Source organism: Fringilla coelebs, assembly GCF_963513975.1.
Source record: "Fringilla coelebs genome assembly, chromosome: 2".
Classification (NCBI taxonomy): Eukaryota; Metazoa; Chordata; class Aves; order Passeriformes; family Fringillidae; genus Fringilla; species Fringilla coelebs.
The window spans coordinates 50,775,051-50,791,654 of record NC_140029.1 but is presented as its reverse complement, the minus strand read 5'-3'; the positions used below and the strand labels follow the sequence as shown (position 1 = coordinate 50,791,654).

The following is a 16,604-nucleotide window of genomic DNA, read 5'->3' as shown; positions in this document are numbered from 1 at the left end:
TTCGGCTGAAAGCAAAGTTTAGACACAAGAAATATATCCTTTAAAGCCTGTGCTCTTTGCTCTTCAGTTAACAATTTGGTCCTGCAGATGAATTGCAAGTAGAGACTTGGGCCTGAACATTCTTACTAACTAATGGGAATGCTAACAAGTAAAGTGTACTCTGCACTGCAATGCTTATTTTCTCTTTGAACTTGTGACAAATGAGAAGGACTGCTTTGAATTAGTCTTACAAATGCCAGCAATACAACAGAACACTGCAAATATTCATCTTTGAACAGTGGAGAGTCAAAGTGAACTAAGGTGAAAATGGTGTCCAGCAGAGCAATTCAGATCAGGAAAGCCATCCAACTCCAAAGCAGCTTGACCTGAACACAGCCCTAGTGGCAGTGCCACAGCTGCCAGCTAGACAGTAGCCAAGAAGTGAGCAGAGGTGCAAGCCAAGAAGCCAGCCATGAGCCCACGTGCCAATGCATGGAAAGCTGTATTCCAGAATTTGGCATCTGGGTCCTCCAGCTGCCAAACATCTCCCATCTGGCTGAGCTGTGGATGAGGTGTTAAAAAGAAGATCAGGGGAAATTATACAAGAGCCAAAGCAGTACCCTTTGCAAGACAGCAGAGATGAAGAGGCACATTGTGCCCCCAACATGTGAAAGTCGCACACATTATCACTTTGCTCCCAGTGGATCAGAGGAGGCAGTCTGGACAAAACGCCCCACGTTTTAGAGGAAATGAACAGTTAGGTGTGCATGAACTGAGGCAACTGTCCCAGCCTCTGGCCATCCACAGAGGTCAGCAGATGCAGATTTGTGTGGAATTGGTTTGGAGTAAAACTTATGACTTTTAGTAGATTTGATGAACCCAGTAAGAAAAAATAGGGGAAAAAAATTGCAAAAAATGTTTCTTCAAGACTTTGTGATCCACTCTGTTCCTCTGTCATCACAAAGAAATTGAAGTATCAAAGAATATTTCTGTACTTTCCTAACTGGAATACCATACTTCTCAGTGTAATTTTATGGAAGGATAACTTTCTTGCAATTTAGTGGAAAAAGATAAGCTTAGTAATACCAAGTTGAAAAATATCCAAACCTGGGTAGGCATGAAATTTAATTCAAATGAAATATATCCACTCATACAGCTGCATTTAACTGCAGCAGAATTCACTTCTAACAAGCATTTACTGTTCCCAAACCCCAGCAGTGCCATACCCCAAGAAGAGGGACCAGCTGTGGGGAAGACTTAGCCCTGTCAGCAGTTTTAAGTGCATCCTAAGAATTCATATTTTCAAATAATGCACTGACTTTGATGTTAATCTAAATGATCTTATTTCCACCTTTCAATCTACAGGCAAGTCCACATGGCCCAAATGAGGTTTGACAGATGTGTCTTCTTGATCGATTTGGTTCTTTATTTTAAAAACACATTAAAAAACCCCCCTACAGCTCTTTTCCAAATTTCTGCTTTTATTAGAAACTATTTATCTTTCCAAATGTTACCTTTCAGTCTCATCTTGCTCCAGGTCAGAGCACACCAACTTTTAGCAGTTTAGAACTGCTGCATGAGATGACTTAGCCATGTTCACCTACATCTAACCATGCATGTTTTTCAGGGGGCCTCATGAGTAGGATCTCATATTCATTAGTATAGTATGTAAATAACAAGTAAACTCATAAAGGATTTTTAAAGCAAAACACTGACAACATCAACAAAGAGCAAAAAAGTAACAATGTAAGTGTCCTTCTTGAAAATGCTTCCTGCAGAATAGAAGCCAATATGCAAAATTTTATATAGTTAATTTAATGCCAGCTAAAGAAGCCTGCATTAAAAACTGCATCTGAAATATGCATATGTTTTAGAAACACAACATTTTGAGAGACTAGTAGGCTCATCAGAATAATTTCTGACATTGCACTGATAATACAATCAGATCAAAGAACATTCTACGGATTTTTAAAAAACGTATCGTTTCAATTTCATACTAAAGGAAACTTTAAAAGATTTGTATTAGCTCTAAGAGAGAAATTGCTCCTGCTGCTACTTTGAAAATGCTTGAGTAATAAGATCCTGCAAATTTTTAATATAAATATACCAGTTGTAGTGTAATTACCTGCAAATTGGAGATAGGAGTAGTCTTGAGGAATGACTTCTGTATTTGACTACTCATTAGCAATTTGAAAGTGTAATTGCTCTTAAACATGTCTTCTTCCTAATTTTATTATGAAGCTTAGCTGTACTTATAAATGTGAAGAATTTGATTTATTCTGGAACATACTTGATTATATTGAATGTGTGAAGTTGTTTTCTGTACTCCACAGACAGATGGCACCCAGGTCACTAAGAGCAGATAAAGCAGGGAGCTGATGGGCTTACACTTGTCCCATAATAAACACGACTCCAAAGGAACCTTCTGAGGGGCACACAGAACAAACAAAAGAAGGGGGGCAGGCAAGCAAGCACACTGAGAGCGGACATTTCACTGCATACTATTTTAGAACCCACTAGAGCAACAGCCATGAATCCCACAGGAACCCTGCCAGCTTTGGTACATCCTTCTGTTCTTTGACATAATTTCTACCTGGGCAAGTGGGGTGAACCCAAGGGCCCTTAAGGTATCACAGCACTTGCTGAAGCCTCCCAGTCACCCCCTGCCCCTGCAGTGGCATGTAAACCCTGTTCCATCTACTAGGCACATTACACAGGAAGGTTTTAAAATTGTGCCCTCCTTGAAATAAAACCAAGGAGATGTTTGCAAAAAGCTCTTCCTACATTTTGCAGCTTTTCTTCACGGTAACTGGCAATGACCCATTATAACATGAGCTACATTGATGCACATTAACTTTGTTACTCAATTTCAGTAGAGTACTTTGAACACTTTAAACTATATTATTAAACATCAGAAAAAATATTTTCTATTCTCATATTTTAAACCCTGTGATTTATAAAAAAAAATAAAAGTAAAAAATTGCAGCTTTCACAACACCCTCTTGAGCCCTAAGAAACAAAAAAGCAATTGCAAAACTCAACTTCAGATCTTGCCTAGCCCCACATACCCCCCAGTCATGACATAAAGAGGGAAAGAAACCTGAAAAGCACTGCTAACTAGACTTTATCAATAAAACAGAATATTATATAATACACAATAAAATGCTTCATACCTGGAGTTGAAAAAACGAAAAGGGTTAACAGCTGACCTGGCACAGCCCCACATGCTCTCTCTGGAAATTGAACACAGACAATTAGGAATTTTAAGTTACCCCAAATAATCGAAGGGGACTTAGACAAGCTTGAGGAACACTTACTGCAAAGTAAGAAAGGCACATAGCCTCAGTGTGGAAGGCACTTTAGGATTTTCTCATTCACTCAAAACTCTCCTCAAACTGAATTTGCTCTGTAGATGCCCCATCTAATGATAAGTAAGTCATTAGGAGCTCTGTGATTAATTTTCATGGCAGCAAAGTCAAAGCTTAAGGGCCTACATGTCACTCAGTGGTAATTCTGGATCATGAGAGATCATATTTTCTTATTAAAAAAATCATCAGCAACAAAGAGGTAAACTCTAATGAGAATCTACAGCAGGCAGACATTGCACGAAGAGGAAACAGTGGCTGCAGTGAATGTCTGCTCCGAGAATTCTGCTGCATCAGTAATATTACTCCCCCACAAAACCAAAAAACTCAGGCTTTAACATTTTTACTTAGAACTGGGACTCCAGGGAAAATATACAATCTTCTAAAATACCATTTTGAATAAGGAGCAACACCAATAATACAGTGCCATAGCTGTACAAACGCCTATGCTGGTTGAGATTAGGACTACGTGAAATGTTCCTTTTCACTGACAAATTCTGATCTACTGCATGTGCTCAAATAAGAAGCTCCATACAGATGGTTTTTTGGAAAAAGTTCCACCAAGTTAGGGAAAAAAAAAAAGAAAAACCTGCAGAAAGTCAAGAACATGAATAAGCCCCTTTGGTCCTTCTGCCTGTGGTTCAGACCTCAAATGTACTGTGAAAGTAGTCTGAGGCCAATGCCCATAAACTAGCAAAAATATTACAATAACAATATGAATAATAAAAAAGCTCTAGCAATCTAGCAGTTGAATGTATTTGTACTGAATATATTTTGAATCCTTTATAATGCTCAATTAAAATATCCAGGTTGGCATAGGAGCTGTTGAAAGTGAAAAGGAAATTTTCAAAACAACTTTGCTTCATTTATATAATTGCATTTTCCACTGGCCCTTGGAAACCTACAAACAATCCATTTTCTCTCAAAATTTTGCACTGAATGATTTGAACCTGTCTCACTTCCTTGCTTCAAGTCTACAGTAAACACTGGCTTTCTTAACTGTTTTTGCCATTTACTAGATGCTAAATTTCTGATAATGACACAAATATCGTATGCAGATGACAGAATGATGTAGAGAGTTTTTGAAGTATAAGTTATTAGCTCTATCATTCCCTAACACTGTTTTGTTTTTTTCCACACTCCATGTAGTCTTTTCCTTCTCAGAAATATGTATGAGGTCCCACTTTACCAAATAGGTACAAATTTTATTTTACAACTGTGTCACTAAATAATTAAAGAGCGCTGTGACAAAATCTCCCCTGCTCCATCAGCCCTCAAATGAAAACAATATGCACTGGAAAAATGGTTACTGGAAACCATTAAGACCAATGGTTCTCTTCCATGTCAAAAATTTGCAATCATCTCTGTGTCTCACTGGAAAATCATTTATATACACAGGTGATATAAACATCAATACATTACCTGGAAGTTGTAACTCTAAATTTTGGACACTCCTTTTCATAAAGTTCCCTTTTTAATAACTAAGCAACAGGGCAGACCAAAATACAATTGCTGAGGTTAAGTATTTGCATGCTGAATTTTTGACAGTGGGAAATTTAGCAGACAACTAAAACTCTATTTAGAGCCTACAGTATCCAGGCACTGAAGCAAAAGACACTCAGGCATCATCCAACCAACCTCACTGACACCTTAAAGTTACTATGCTCCTTTCTGTTTGGGGTGAAAGCCAAAGGGCTGTGGCCTCCCACCCAACCTCTTCTCCAAACGAGAAACCACGGAGAGACATACCTAACCCTTGCCTCTGGAACTTGAAGCTTATCTGTGCTATGAAAATGGCTAAAACACATCTCAGACCCTGTAACTGGCATAAAAAGGATCTGTAACAGTCACTTCCCAATCCAAGATGCAAGTGTAGAATAAAGAAGAGGAAAAGGACCACTCCTGAGTATCTTTCACACACAAATGTAGATATCTGGCTTCCTGAGTTAGTGCTCCAACAGCAGGCTTTTATGTCATAGGTGGGTGGCTGCACCACTGCTGGCTGTCCCATTTTCACACTGAGAGATGGCCAACGAGAAGAGGACAGCACACGCTGGGGGTTACAAACGGCAGAAATAGGTAAGCTCAGAACTTGATCTCTACATTTCCACAACGGAAAGTTGGGAATGTGAGCTGCTCTTTTTTTTTTCCAAACTACTTTAATGAACTATTACAGTTCAGAATCCCAACCTCCAAAGAGAGAAGAGCCAACTCACAGCCAAGTATTCACCCAGGATGTAAGTGGAGACATCTTTAGGAAGCTGATTGCTCTGCCTGTTGAACTTCAGAGCCTTTAACTCCTTGTTGACTGTACTGTGGGAGTGTTAATGCCTTGTGCAGATGCTCAGCCACAGTGCTGGAGCCAATCACCTATTTCAGAAGCTCCCAACACCTCCATCAGACCTCCCCCAAGGCAGAAAATCTGCATCTTGTCTCAAGTCTCTGTGCTGCTGTGGCTCATCTTGGTCCTGGGTACCTGCAGTACTTCATGTGTGCTGCAAGCATTTGGGGATAGTGCAACCTCTGTATCGTGCAATATATTGACAAGGATGTAGCTGTTACAGAATTGCATGTACTTGTAGTTCTTCTCAAGCAAAAGGAGAACCACCTTCTGTTATTCTGACTATAGGAATGGCAAAAGATCTCAGAAATCATGTGGTGATACAGACAGCCAAGCAGTTCTGAAGTGGAAAAATTGAGTGCAAAAGGAATCAACCTGTTCAGCTTGGTAAATAATCTTCAACAAACAATTTATTATACAACATTACTCTATTATTGTGCTTTTGAAACTTTTATGACTGAGATTTTGGTCATTATTATAGTTCCTCCTGTGAACTTATTTATCAATGGTTTGACTCTCTGGCCCTGACAAGCAACTGATTACAGAAACAGCAGTGCTCATCAGTTTTTAAGAGAAATACCATGGTGACTTATATGTCTATCTGACAGCACTGTGTGTCCCTGATTTATCATGCATTATCCCAGCACTATGCTAAATATTGTGCTTTTCATGCAAATAATTGAGGGACATATTTTGACAAGACTGGGACTGCTGACTTTTAATGAGTACATAAACCAAGTATTTCTTTTACTGCCTGATGTCAGCTTCTGGTGATTTCCAGGTTAATTTATTTTTCAGGCTCTGTTTGCAATGCTGGGCTTTTCAGCCAGCAGCAGATCCTGTGTACAGGCCTTAAGGTGAGCAGTTTCTAGGGCAGTGGCTGCCACAGCCTGCTCCAGGCCCCCCTGAGCTAGCAACACAGGCTGGACAAGAGAGCTCTGGCAGTTGCTGCCTCCTCTGATCCACCCTGGTCTCTTTCTTATTTTCTGCCTGCCTCAGCTTTCATATTTCCGTGCACTACTTTATCCTTTGGCAACTCAGTATCTCGCAAGGATAAATAAAGAAAAATATGAACCAGAACCTCATGCTTGACACCTCTTTTGTCACTGCCCTAATGATGAAGGTGCAGAGTTTGACTCTGAAACCTGTGACTGTGATTACTCCAGGATTAGATGCTGTAAGATCAGCCATTGTGCTGCTTTACTCCTTGTTTTAGCGTTCAATTCCTTTATTTTGACTAGAGCAATTTCATATGTGTGGTGGCTGTGAGGTCCAAGTATCCTTTCTGTGATGTATTCAGAATAGCAATGCTCATGTTCTAAGTCACATACACATGGACAGTGGCACCTCCTTGGCACACAGGCTCAACACAAAAAAGAAAACCTCTCTTCATATCCATCATCCAAGAGCTTCCATTCCCTCCTCTTTTATCTCCAGCATAAAAGAACTTGCTGTGAGAAATGAGGTTGTGGTGAAATCACTACTAGTCAGAGAGGATTTAACTAATAGATAGGGAAACCTACCACAATCTTTTCCCATTATGCAGGAGAAAGGAAAATGGCAGGAAAAAAAAGTAGGTTAAATTTTTTTATTCCTGTATTTACATGCTCATTCAATTATGCCTTGCCAAACAGTGTTCCCCTCTTAATAGCTCCCTCCTTTACATGCAGTTTACATACCCGTGACCTAAACAACTTTTGTGGTTTTGCATGCATTAACCTAAACACTCAGGACAATATTTCCATAAATCAGTGTAAGCACTGCTATTAAGATTTAATTGTGCTGCATGTACGTCTGTCAACATCACAGGAACTGCCTTATGGAAAAGGAAAGATAAAAACTTATCTAATCTAGATAATGAAACAAGAAGTAATTTTGGCTCAAGTGACAGCAAAGGACAATGCTCTTTCTTTTTCTTATCAGTAAGTCGAAGTAGCAGTTCACTGAGGAAGTTTTATTGTGGCTTTTCCTGGCAGTGTTCTGCTATCCAATCCACACCTATGAGTATCTGTTATAGCTCTAAATTTCTTCAGGCACACAGCTCTGCCCCTGCTTTCTGTGCTGATTTAGAAAGACAAAACATAAGAAGCTGAATAACGAATCACTGGGGAAAGAGATGCCAAACAGGCGTACAAACTGCTAACTGGGTAGTAGTAATTCATAATGTTATTTATAACTCATTCTTCGGCATCATGCTCTTCAAGCAATTACAGAATGCTTGCCTCACTATCCATAAAATGTATTTCACATATCTAACAACCAATGACTCGAGCTTCACTCTGGAGCAGCACATTTAGTGGATTAAGCATGGGAGCAAGAGGCAGATGTACCTGATCCCAAGTCATTCTCTCCTTTGCTGCATGGCCTTGAGCAAGTCACTACCCTGTGGATAATTATAATATGTGAACACACAGGGGACCTGTACAATTTAATTAGTTAATGTTTGCAAAGCACTCCAAAGATAAAAAAAGCTTTATGAATGATAATCACACGCTATTGTTTCATGGCATTTTATTCCAAAGCATGTTTGTGTAAACATGTTTAGAAATGTAAAATTCCAGTAATGGCAGTTTGACAACTGCCTTAAAATGATTGGCACTTCTTAGACTAAAATTTAAATTAATTAACAAATTTAACTTATGTTAAGAAGATATTTATATGAGAATTCAATACAGACACTAAACTTAAGCTGGGAAACGATCTTTGAAAGTTTCTTTGTGACAGATAAAGGAAGTGAAAAAGACATACAGAAGGTATCAATGAACCAATACGTGTAACTCTTTCACTGCAAGACAAAGGTGCCCCAAAAGCCTAAGTGTTGAGTTACTTTTCTTTTCTTTAGCATCCAGACTTCTGTTAGTTTCAGGACTAATGATTAGACCAAACTAAGTTAATGGCAAACAGAAACAGGATTTTGGACTTTAACAGAGTCAGGATTCCTTAGTTCTTCAATCTTATTATGCAATTAATTTTAAATATTTCTCTCAAAAGGAAAAAAATCACTCCTAGCAATGGTATGGTAAAAGCCCTGGAATGACCTATTCAACAGTCATGGAAACTTATTCTTACAGAAGAGACAGGAAGATATGATTTTATGTAGATCAAAGTAAAAGCACTCTTATTTTCAAATTAGCTTTCTTCAGGGAACAATTTGACAAAACCCCAATCTCCTGATACACTTCCATTTAAGCAACACAGCCCTTTCAAAGCAGGAAGTGATGTTAACTTCTCTGTAGAAGCTGGTTTTGATTGACAGTTGCCATTCACCTAGCCCTTGTTTCTAATGATCTTTGGCTGATGGGGAATCTTGTTATTCTGGCAAAAGGCCTTGGGACATAGAAAATTCTCCTAACAAAAAATCCTAGTGCATGCATAGGATGGCATCCTTTGATTTCACTGCCCAACTCTCCTTTTGTCAAACATCCCATATTTTAAAAAAAGGAACCTTTTTAGAACAATATGGGTTTACGGGATTATTGAAAGCCCAGGTTCACACTTAGTGCCTAAAGATTAATTCCCAAAGGCATAGAGGTATTTCAAGCTCTTGAAGTCCTTAATGAGGGCTTCAGGCCAATTCATTTTTATAAACAGATGTTTCTGAGTATTCAGATTTTGCCAGGAATAGCTTTATAAAATGCCATAGAAACCCACTGTAGAAGTCAGTACTTCTTCAACAAGCTGTCTGAACTGCATGTAGGGACTGCACGTACGAGAAATCACACCTGTAGTAGTTGGTGCAGGTCAAATTTAGATCTACTAGGTTCAGCTTCTTCTCAAGCCATAGACTTCCAGCACAGCCTTAGAAAATAACATAGAGTGGGTTTCCTCATATATAACTTCAGCAATGTAAAGTCTTATCACTCTCTAAAGCACTTGTCCGGGTTTCTTTACACCTGCTGGAGAAGACAGACACCTTTTGAAAGGTAGATGTGCATAAAATGATAACATGATTAGACCTAGAAATATCTCTCCACTAAAGAAATCCAAAATACTTGAGCCTACTTTTAGATATTTTGCATTGTGAGAGATGAACTTTGCTGCAAGGTTATGTCCAAACTGGACAGTCCAGCACTACCCAGAGGGTGCCGAAGGTAGCTGAGACACAGCACAGTGCCAGCTCAGCAGTGCCCTTGGCTCAGGAGCCAGCGTCCAACCCAGCAACAGTTTTCACTGCAGAAACCTCTTCTTTTAGGCCACAGGATACTTCCTTGAGACTGCTGACAAAAAATAAAATAAAACTAGGACAGAAACATCCCTGAAATAATGACACAGTGGGGGCACCAACCATAACACAGATGCCTTGCAGGGCTCTATGTCACTACTGTCTTTCGCTTACGTATCTGCACAAATGCCTCTCAATAGTTTTAGCAAGTCAGTTCAGTTTGCAGAACAACTCTGGAGGAGGCCATGGAGAAGCCTCACCATGTTACAGGCGGTGGGGAGGTCAGAGGCCCACAGACAGTTCTGAGTGTGTGGTCCAATTTCCCTGCAATTACAGCAACTATGTAACCTTCTGCTCTAAAGTCTTGCTGCAATGAAAAAACGCATTCTAGACTTGGGTATTCTTCATGAGGCAAGTAAAATTGAAATTGATATATTCCTACAATTTCACTTCAAACCAACTAGTGTTCTCCAGTGGGAAAAAAAATCCTGTATTGAGGAATTCTGAATGAGCACTAGCCAATTCTCCATATGTAAAATCACCACTCAACTGTGTGCCAGTTTTAAAATGAGCACAGGCAGATGTACCAGAGAAGAGGGAAGCAAAGTTCACACAAACACTGCTGGAACTCCCTCCCTTAAGTTTTTTGGAGACTCTGGACAAAGTATTTTGTTTGCAAGTGGAAGGAAAAAATGAGGTGAAAGTTCCCTATTATGAATAGCACAACAGTAGTAATGACTGCAACCGAAGCAGGAAAACAAACTATACCAGTGTAGAAAATGAACGGCTGATGGCAACAAAGATACAAACTTCTAAAGAAATAAAAATAAACCCCAGAAGTTGATTTACACTGAAGAAGAGGAGGGAGAAAAAAAGAGATCTAGGAAAAAAAATCAGGTTTGAAAAGTATGTACTAATTTAAGAGAGTACATTGGTATGGTGGCTAAACTCTCTGTCTGTTGTGGAGTCTCCTTTTTGTTACTGCAGTATCCAAAACTAACTCTTACTGTACTGCAGTAATAGATGCCAGTGAATAGAGAACAGGGGTAGGGTCCCTAATCTCATTTTCATACAAGCACTACGAATCACCCAGCTCAGCCTAAAGAGGAATTCATGCTAAAGGTCAGAGCAGTCACATACAAATGACAAATCCCATCTCTGTGAATTAACTGCAGCTATAACTACAAGTAGACAGGATTTCCTCTCTGAAACTTCTGTCTCTCTCTTACTCCAGAAAAACAATATTCTATCTGAAGCATCATCAGTTTATATGCACAGTTCCTCTTTTCCTTGACATTTGAAAGAAAAAATGGTTCCATCAAAAGAGTTTCCTCCACTTACAACACGTAAGGAGAAAAGAAGTCTAGAGAGAAAGAGGAATTTCTGCACCTTTGGATTTTTACCAACATACTGGTCAAAAGTTCATGCTAAAGATCACTCTCTGCCTCTCCTGCTTCTGCCCTCAGTTTCTGCAAGTAGGAGATCTCAAATTATGCATATTCAGGGAGGGAGAGCTTCCTGTTGTAAAATAATATATTTTACCACACAAGCATGCAAGAAATAAGGAGATGAATGCTCTGTTCAGGGTTTGCATTACTATATGCCATGGAGATGGCTCCTGAGGCCATCCTGCATCAGTTCTGCCTAGGGATGGAAAGGCTGCCAGGCTGAGGGAACAGCATGTTGCCTCTGTCAGGGACCCTAAAAAAGTTTTGCTGGCTTTGAGGAGTTGACTAATGCCTTCTCCTCTCTTGGCTTCATAAAGATTTCTGGAGTGTATCTGAGATTTGATTCTGAATATATGATGCTATTCTTGCTGTGTAATAAGCATCAGTGGTGTCAGGCATATAGAGGCAAATCTGCTCTTTGTTAGATGTTACACGTCAAAATGAGTTTGTAAAACATGCCACAGAAAGGATGAAATGCTGCTTACAATGCAAAGCCCACTGAAATCTACATAATGTTGCAATATTTATTATCAGCCAGAGCGTATTATCTGAGATTAATAAACAATTCTTAGTTCGTATTTTGTAAGACATAGCAGCTTCCATAAACCAGCACTGTCACAGCAAGAAATTTCACTGAAGTACCCTGCTTGAAATAATGACTTTATTTATCTATAACTTTACATTATTGATTGGGTTTGTTGAACTGAAGGAGAACTATGAACTCATTCCAAAAGAACTACTGAGAAAGAAGTCTGGAAGCTCAGCCAACATAAAGCTTGCAGCAAGAAGGCAATTTCCCTGAGAAAAAATAGTCATACTTGGTCACTTCACAAATATGCAAGGAAATTACATTCTGTTTGTGTAAATAAGAACTAATGCCAAACATGTGGCTCTTAGTGTTTCATTGTCACAATTTTTATTCCTAAGAATTTTGTTCCTGTAAGACTACAGTGAACCCGAAACAAAGCAACAACACAGGTGGATGCCACCCAGTTTAAGAGGACATGAAAAGCAAAGCTTGCAAATAGGCATTCCAAACTGTCCTGTGACCCAGCTAGGTAAGTTTCCAAAACAATACGCTTAAAAATGGCTGTATTAAAACAACAGTTTCTCCCCAAAAACTGACAAGCTGATTTCCCTGTGGTTGAAACGTGGCAGACTGAGATGCAAGGGAAGATGCAGGAGCATTCAGTACAGTGCTGCCACTCCCAATTTCTGGCACAGCAGCTCCCCAGCCAGGCGCTGAGGATTGCCGCGGCCTCACCTCGCACCAGGGATGCGCAGCGCTGACGTGTGTCCCAGGCAGCCGGCTGCACCACCCGTGGGCAGCAGAGAGGAACTGGAGCTCACAGCCTGGACTCTCCCTCTGACCCGAAATTAGACAGCTCCAGTAGGGCAGAGGGATTGCTGCCTGAGCGTGCCAAGCACTACCCAGCCCTATGCAGGGAGTGAGGTAACTGGCTGGGATGCAGACAGCCACGCAGGCAAGATGAATCCTGAGCCCCACCGACTTCACACAGGGAAAGAAAGGCAGGAGGCAAGGAAAGGCAAGGCACTGAGGCAATTCCTCACAGCCCCACACGCTGTGTGAGGGGCTCTACAGCATCTACCCAAAGCAAATGCCCAACACCAGATTCTGAAAGCCTCAGAGTCTGAACCCCGTTACTGCTCTAAAGAGAATAGGTGGCAGTAGGCAAATATATATACATATATATATATTCATAATCCTTATGTAGAATAACTTAAGACATGTCTGAAAAACAAGCAGGAAAATATCAGCTGTTGTCTCACACCTGCTACAAGGCACCAACAAATTGGTATTGTGTTTAACAAAGACAAGACTGTACAACACCAATTTGTACTGAAGAAAAGGATGCTGCCATCACTTCTGAAGTACTGCGGTGTAGTTCCCAGCCACTCTCTGCAAGAAGTTATTTTTTGGCAACTATTCACCAGAACGAGCTTACAAATCTCACTTAGAAAACAACACACTGCGGGACAGCCATCCAGACTCGAGGGCCAGCCTGCCTCCCTCAGGCACTAAGCTTTGACCTACACTTTACTGACTGCTGAAGAAGTCTTTCTATGCATGTCCCTATGCTGCCTGGTTATTCAGCAGAACAGTAGGTGCCTTTCCATGTCCTCAGAGGAAATTCCTGTCTGCTAAGTTTAGATGCTGAAATTGAGCACACAGGATCTCCCTCTGGAAGGCTTCAGAGACACTTTTCTCTCTGCAACAAGGCTATGTAGAATGACATCTTTTTCAGTGGAGTCCGTTGCTAAACATCTAATGTTAAGGTACATATTAAATGCCTAAAATCAAAATAGAGCCTGCCTGTAGGGCACAATATTGCAGACCAAGTAAGAAATAGATTGAGTGCAGTTGGCATGAAGTGCCAACATTCCTTTTCAAGTCAGCAGCTGTATGTGTGGTGTCTGTGACCGAGAATGAAGTAAAGATGACAAATTGCAGATCAGAGTCAAATTAGATTTTCCTAATGGGGCTTTTGAAATAAACTAACAGATTACTGTTTAAATAAAACCTGTAACAAGAATGAGTTGATGTTCTATTATTAAATTTCTTAATTTGATTCTTAAGCTCCAGAGCCAGTCAAGTAATCCTCAACATATTTACCTTCACAAACTGTGGAATGCATTGTACAATAGCTAAAAAAGCTTCCCACCAATTCTCTAAGTGTTCAAGCAATATCCATCTTGGAGAACAGTATCTGCCTGCCAGTCATATATTAAAATTATTTGTTAGTGCTCCATACTTCCTTTGTTCAACAATTAGACAGTGCAAAATCCTTTACTGCAAAATCATGACGTATTGTTTTATTCTTCTGGCTTACTATGTGTGCTATAAATTGAGAAAAAATACTTAGCACTTCAGGGCCTGCTGTTGTGACTAGAAATTGAAAATACATATGGGGCCTGTCTATCAAGCAATAGCCTCACTGGCAAAGAAAACCCCCCCCCTCCTTTTTCACTGTTAGAAAGGGAGCCTGCTAATCACAGAACCAACACCTTGTCTTGCCTTGCTCACAAACACCTCTCTCCCTGCTTAAGGAGAATATCAGTTTTAGATTCACAGTTATGGTGCTTGGCTGGAAGATGGGGTAGTACATGTCTGGTGAAAATGAAAAAAAAACCAAAAACCCAAAGGCAGTACCTCCCCAAAAGTGGCTTAGAAATGTCAGCTCTTTTAGCTGTTGATGTCCAGGAAAACAAAGCAAAACATTTTTAGATACCATATTAAGACATTTTAAATGCATCTATAATAACTTATACAATAGCAATGTCTAATGGCCTTCATTATACCCATTTTTATTTAGTAATGTCCAGAATGCCCATATTTTGAACCTTTCAGATAAAGTAACATGTTTTGTGGGTCTAGCACAGGCTTCAGTGCCTGGAGGCTCTAGTTCTATTTCCAGCTCTGCTTCAGACCAACAGGGTGACCTTTACGCATAACCTCATTTTCCTCACCTATAGAATTGGGATATTAATACTTATTTACCTCACAGTTGGTTCCCTTCCAGCTGCTACAGTGACTGACCAACCTCATGCATCTACAGAATTGCAAATGCTCATGATAAACTGCTTCTTTCTTTTCAAACAAGCAATGCAGGTACTAAATTAAGAAATATTTGTCCACCCACTTAGCAAAAGTACACAGAAAAATAACTGCAGTGGAAAATTGTTCAAAGCCCCTCAGTAGTTTCTTTCCAATGACACTGTCCTTCAGGAGAAATGCTGCTATAGTTCCTATCTGACAGCAACTAGAATCAACTTCCTGATGCTGCTTTCAGCTAAGGAAAAAAAACCATGGTTTCTGAGTGGTAATCTAACCTAGTCTCTCTTTGGAGAGGATATAAAACAAGCTTTCCAAACACATCAAGGAGAAGAAACAACTTCAATATGAAACTCAACCTAATAACGAGGGCAGAGAGAAAGAAAGGAGAAGATCATGAGAGAGACAAGAGATACAGTAATCTCTTCCCAAAAAGGGAATAAAGCTCCAGGGACAGGAGCTGGCAGGTATGCTGCCTGCAGGCAGGAGGACAGCCCTGCAGCACCGGCGCCTCCGTCGGCCTGGGAACACCTCAGCGACACTCATCTTGTCTGGGAACGTGATACTTACTCTTGTACTGCTCTGGCTATGGAGAGCGCTGTAGATCCAGTTTCATTAACGCTATCTAAGGTCACATTTGGCAGGTCGTCATCATCACTGTCACTTTTAATTTGTCTGGGAGATAGGCCTCGGGGGTCCATTTGTGCTGGAAAGAGACATATAATGGATTAATATGAGTGTGCTGAAATTAATCTTGTCCCAGAACAACATCAGGGCGCGCAACACATCTGCCGCTCCGGCTGGAGAGCGCCGCTTGTGCTGAGCTTCCCAAATCAGCTGATATGTGGGCAAAGCCACCCAGTGGTGCCACAGCTGGATGTGAGCATTTGCAGGGGCATGCAGGTCTGTGAATTCACAGAGGCTACACCAATGCACTCAGCAGTACTGAAACCTCACTGCTCAGACTGCATCCACCAAAATCCCAGTTTACCCTCAACTTTGCTGCCTGACTTCAGAAAGTGGAGGGAAAGGGAAGAAGGGAAAGGGTTACATCTGCTTTATACAACACAGAACACTCAAGAGTACATGTGACAGCAAAACTTCAGAAGCAATCTATGATTCTGAGTGTTCATTGTGAGGTATTGGGATAGAAACCACGTCACTTCACTCAATTAAAATTTAGGCATCTAAAACCCCAGTCCTCCTGATTTCTGATGTAATTCGACACCAGTGTCAGCCTCTGAAGTACCCTTCACTCCACACTATGTGTAACCTCACAGAGGCAACCAACATTCAGGTGACCAGTATCAGTGAGGCTAACACATTTTTTTGAAAATAACAAATTTTTTTGACCCAGTTTCCGGTCTTACAAATATCTGAAGATCAGGAATTGCAGGATTGTTTTACTTGTCCACAGCTTACAGTACCCATACTGCATGGCAGTAGAGTAAGTGCCTGGGTGCTGGCAGCGACAGCTGCAAGGACTTGTATGAGGAGCAGCCAGGGCTGCCCTGCGGCAGACACAGTGCTGGGCACAGCTGAGCCCTGCAGACAGCGGGGGTGTCTCAGGGAAAACAGGTTTAAGAAAAGGTTAAACAACTGGCCAAGAAAGGAGCAAGGGAAAAAAGTGTGAGAAACACTTTACATTGAGGGTGGCAGAGCACAAGAACAGGCTGCACACGGAGATTGTGGAGCCTCCCTCTCTGGAGACATTCAAAACCCACCTGGATGTGTT

General features: G+C 40.6%; 1 protein-coding gene across 1 annotated transcript in view; it reads right to left on the bottom strand.

The window, feature by feature from the left end:
* KLF12 (KLF transcription factor 12) overlaps positions 1 to 16,604 on the bottom strand; it is a 223,429-nt gene that overhangs the window by 52,294 nt on the left and 154,531 nt on the right. Inside the window, exon 5 of the mRNA XM_084224208.1 lies at positions 15,440 to 15,575. Within this exon, the coding sequence (XP_084080334.1) occupies positions 15,440 to 15,575 (136 nt within the window). The remainder of the gene's footprint in view (positions 1 to 15,439; positions 15,576 to 16,604) is intronic.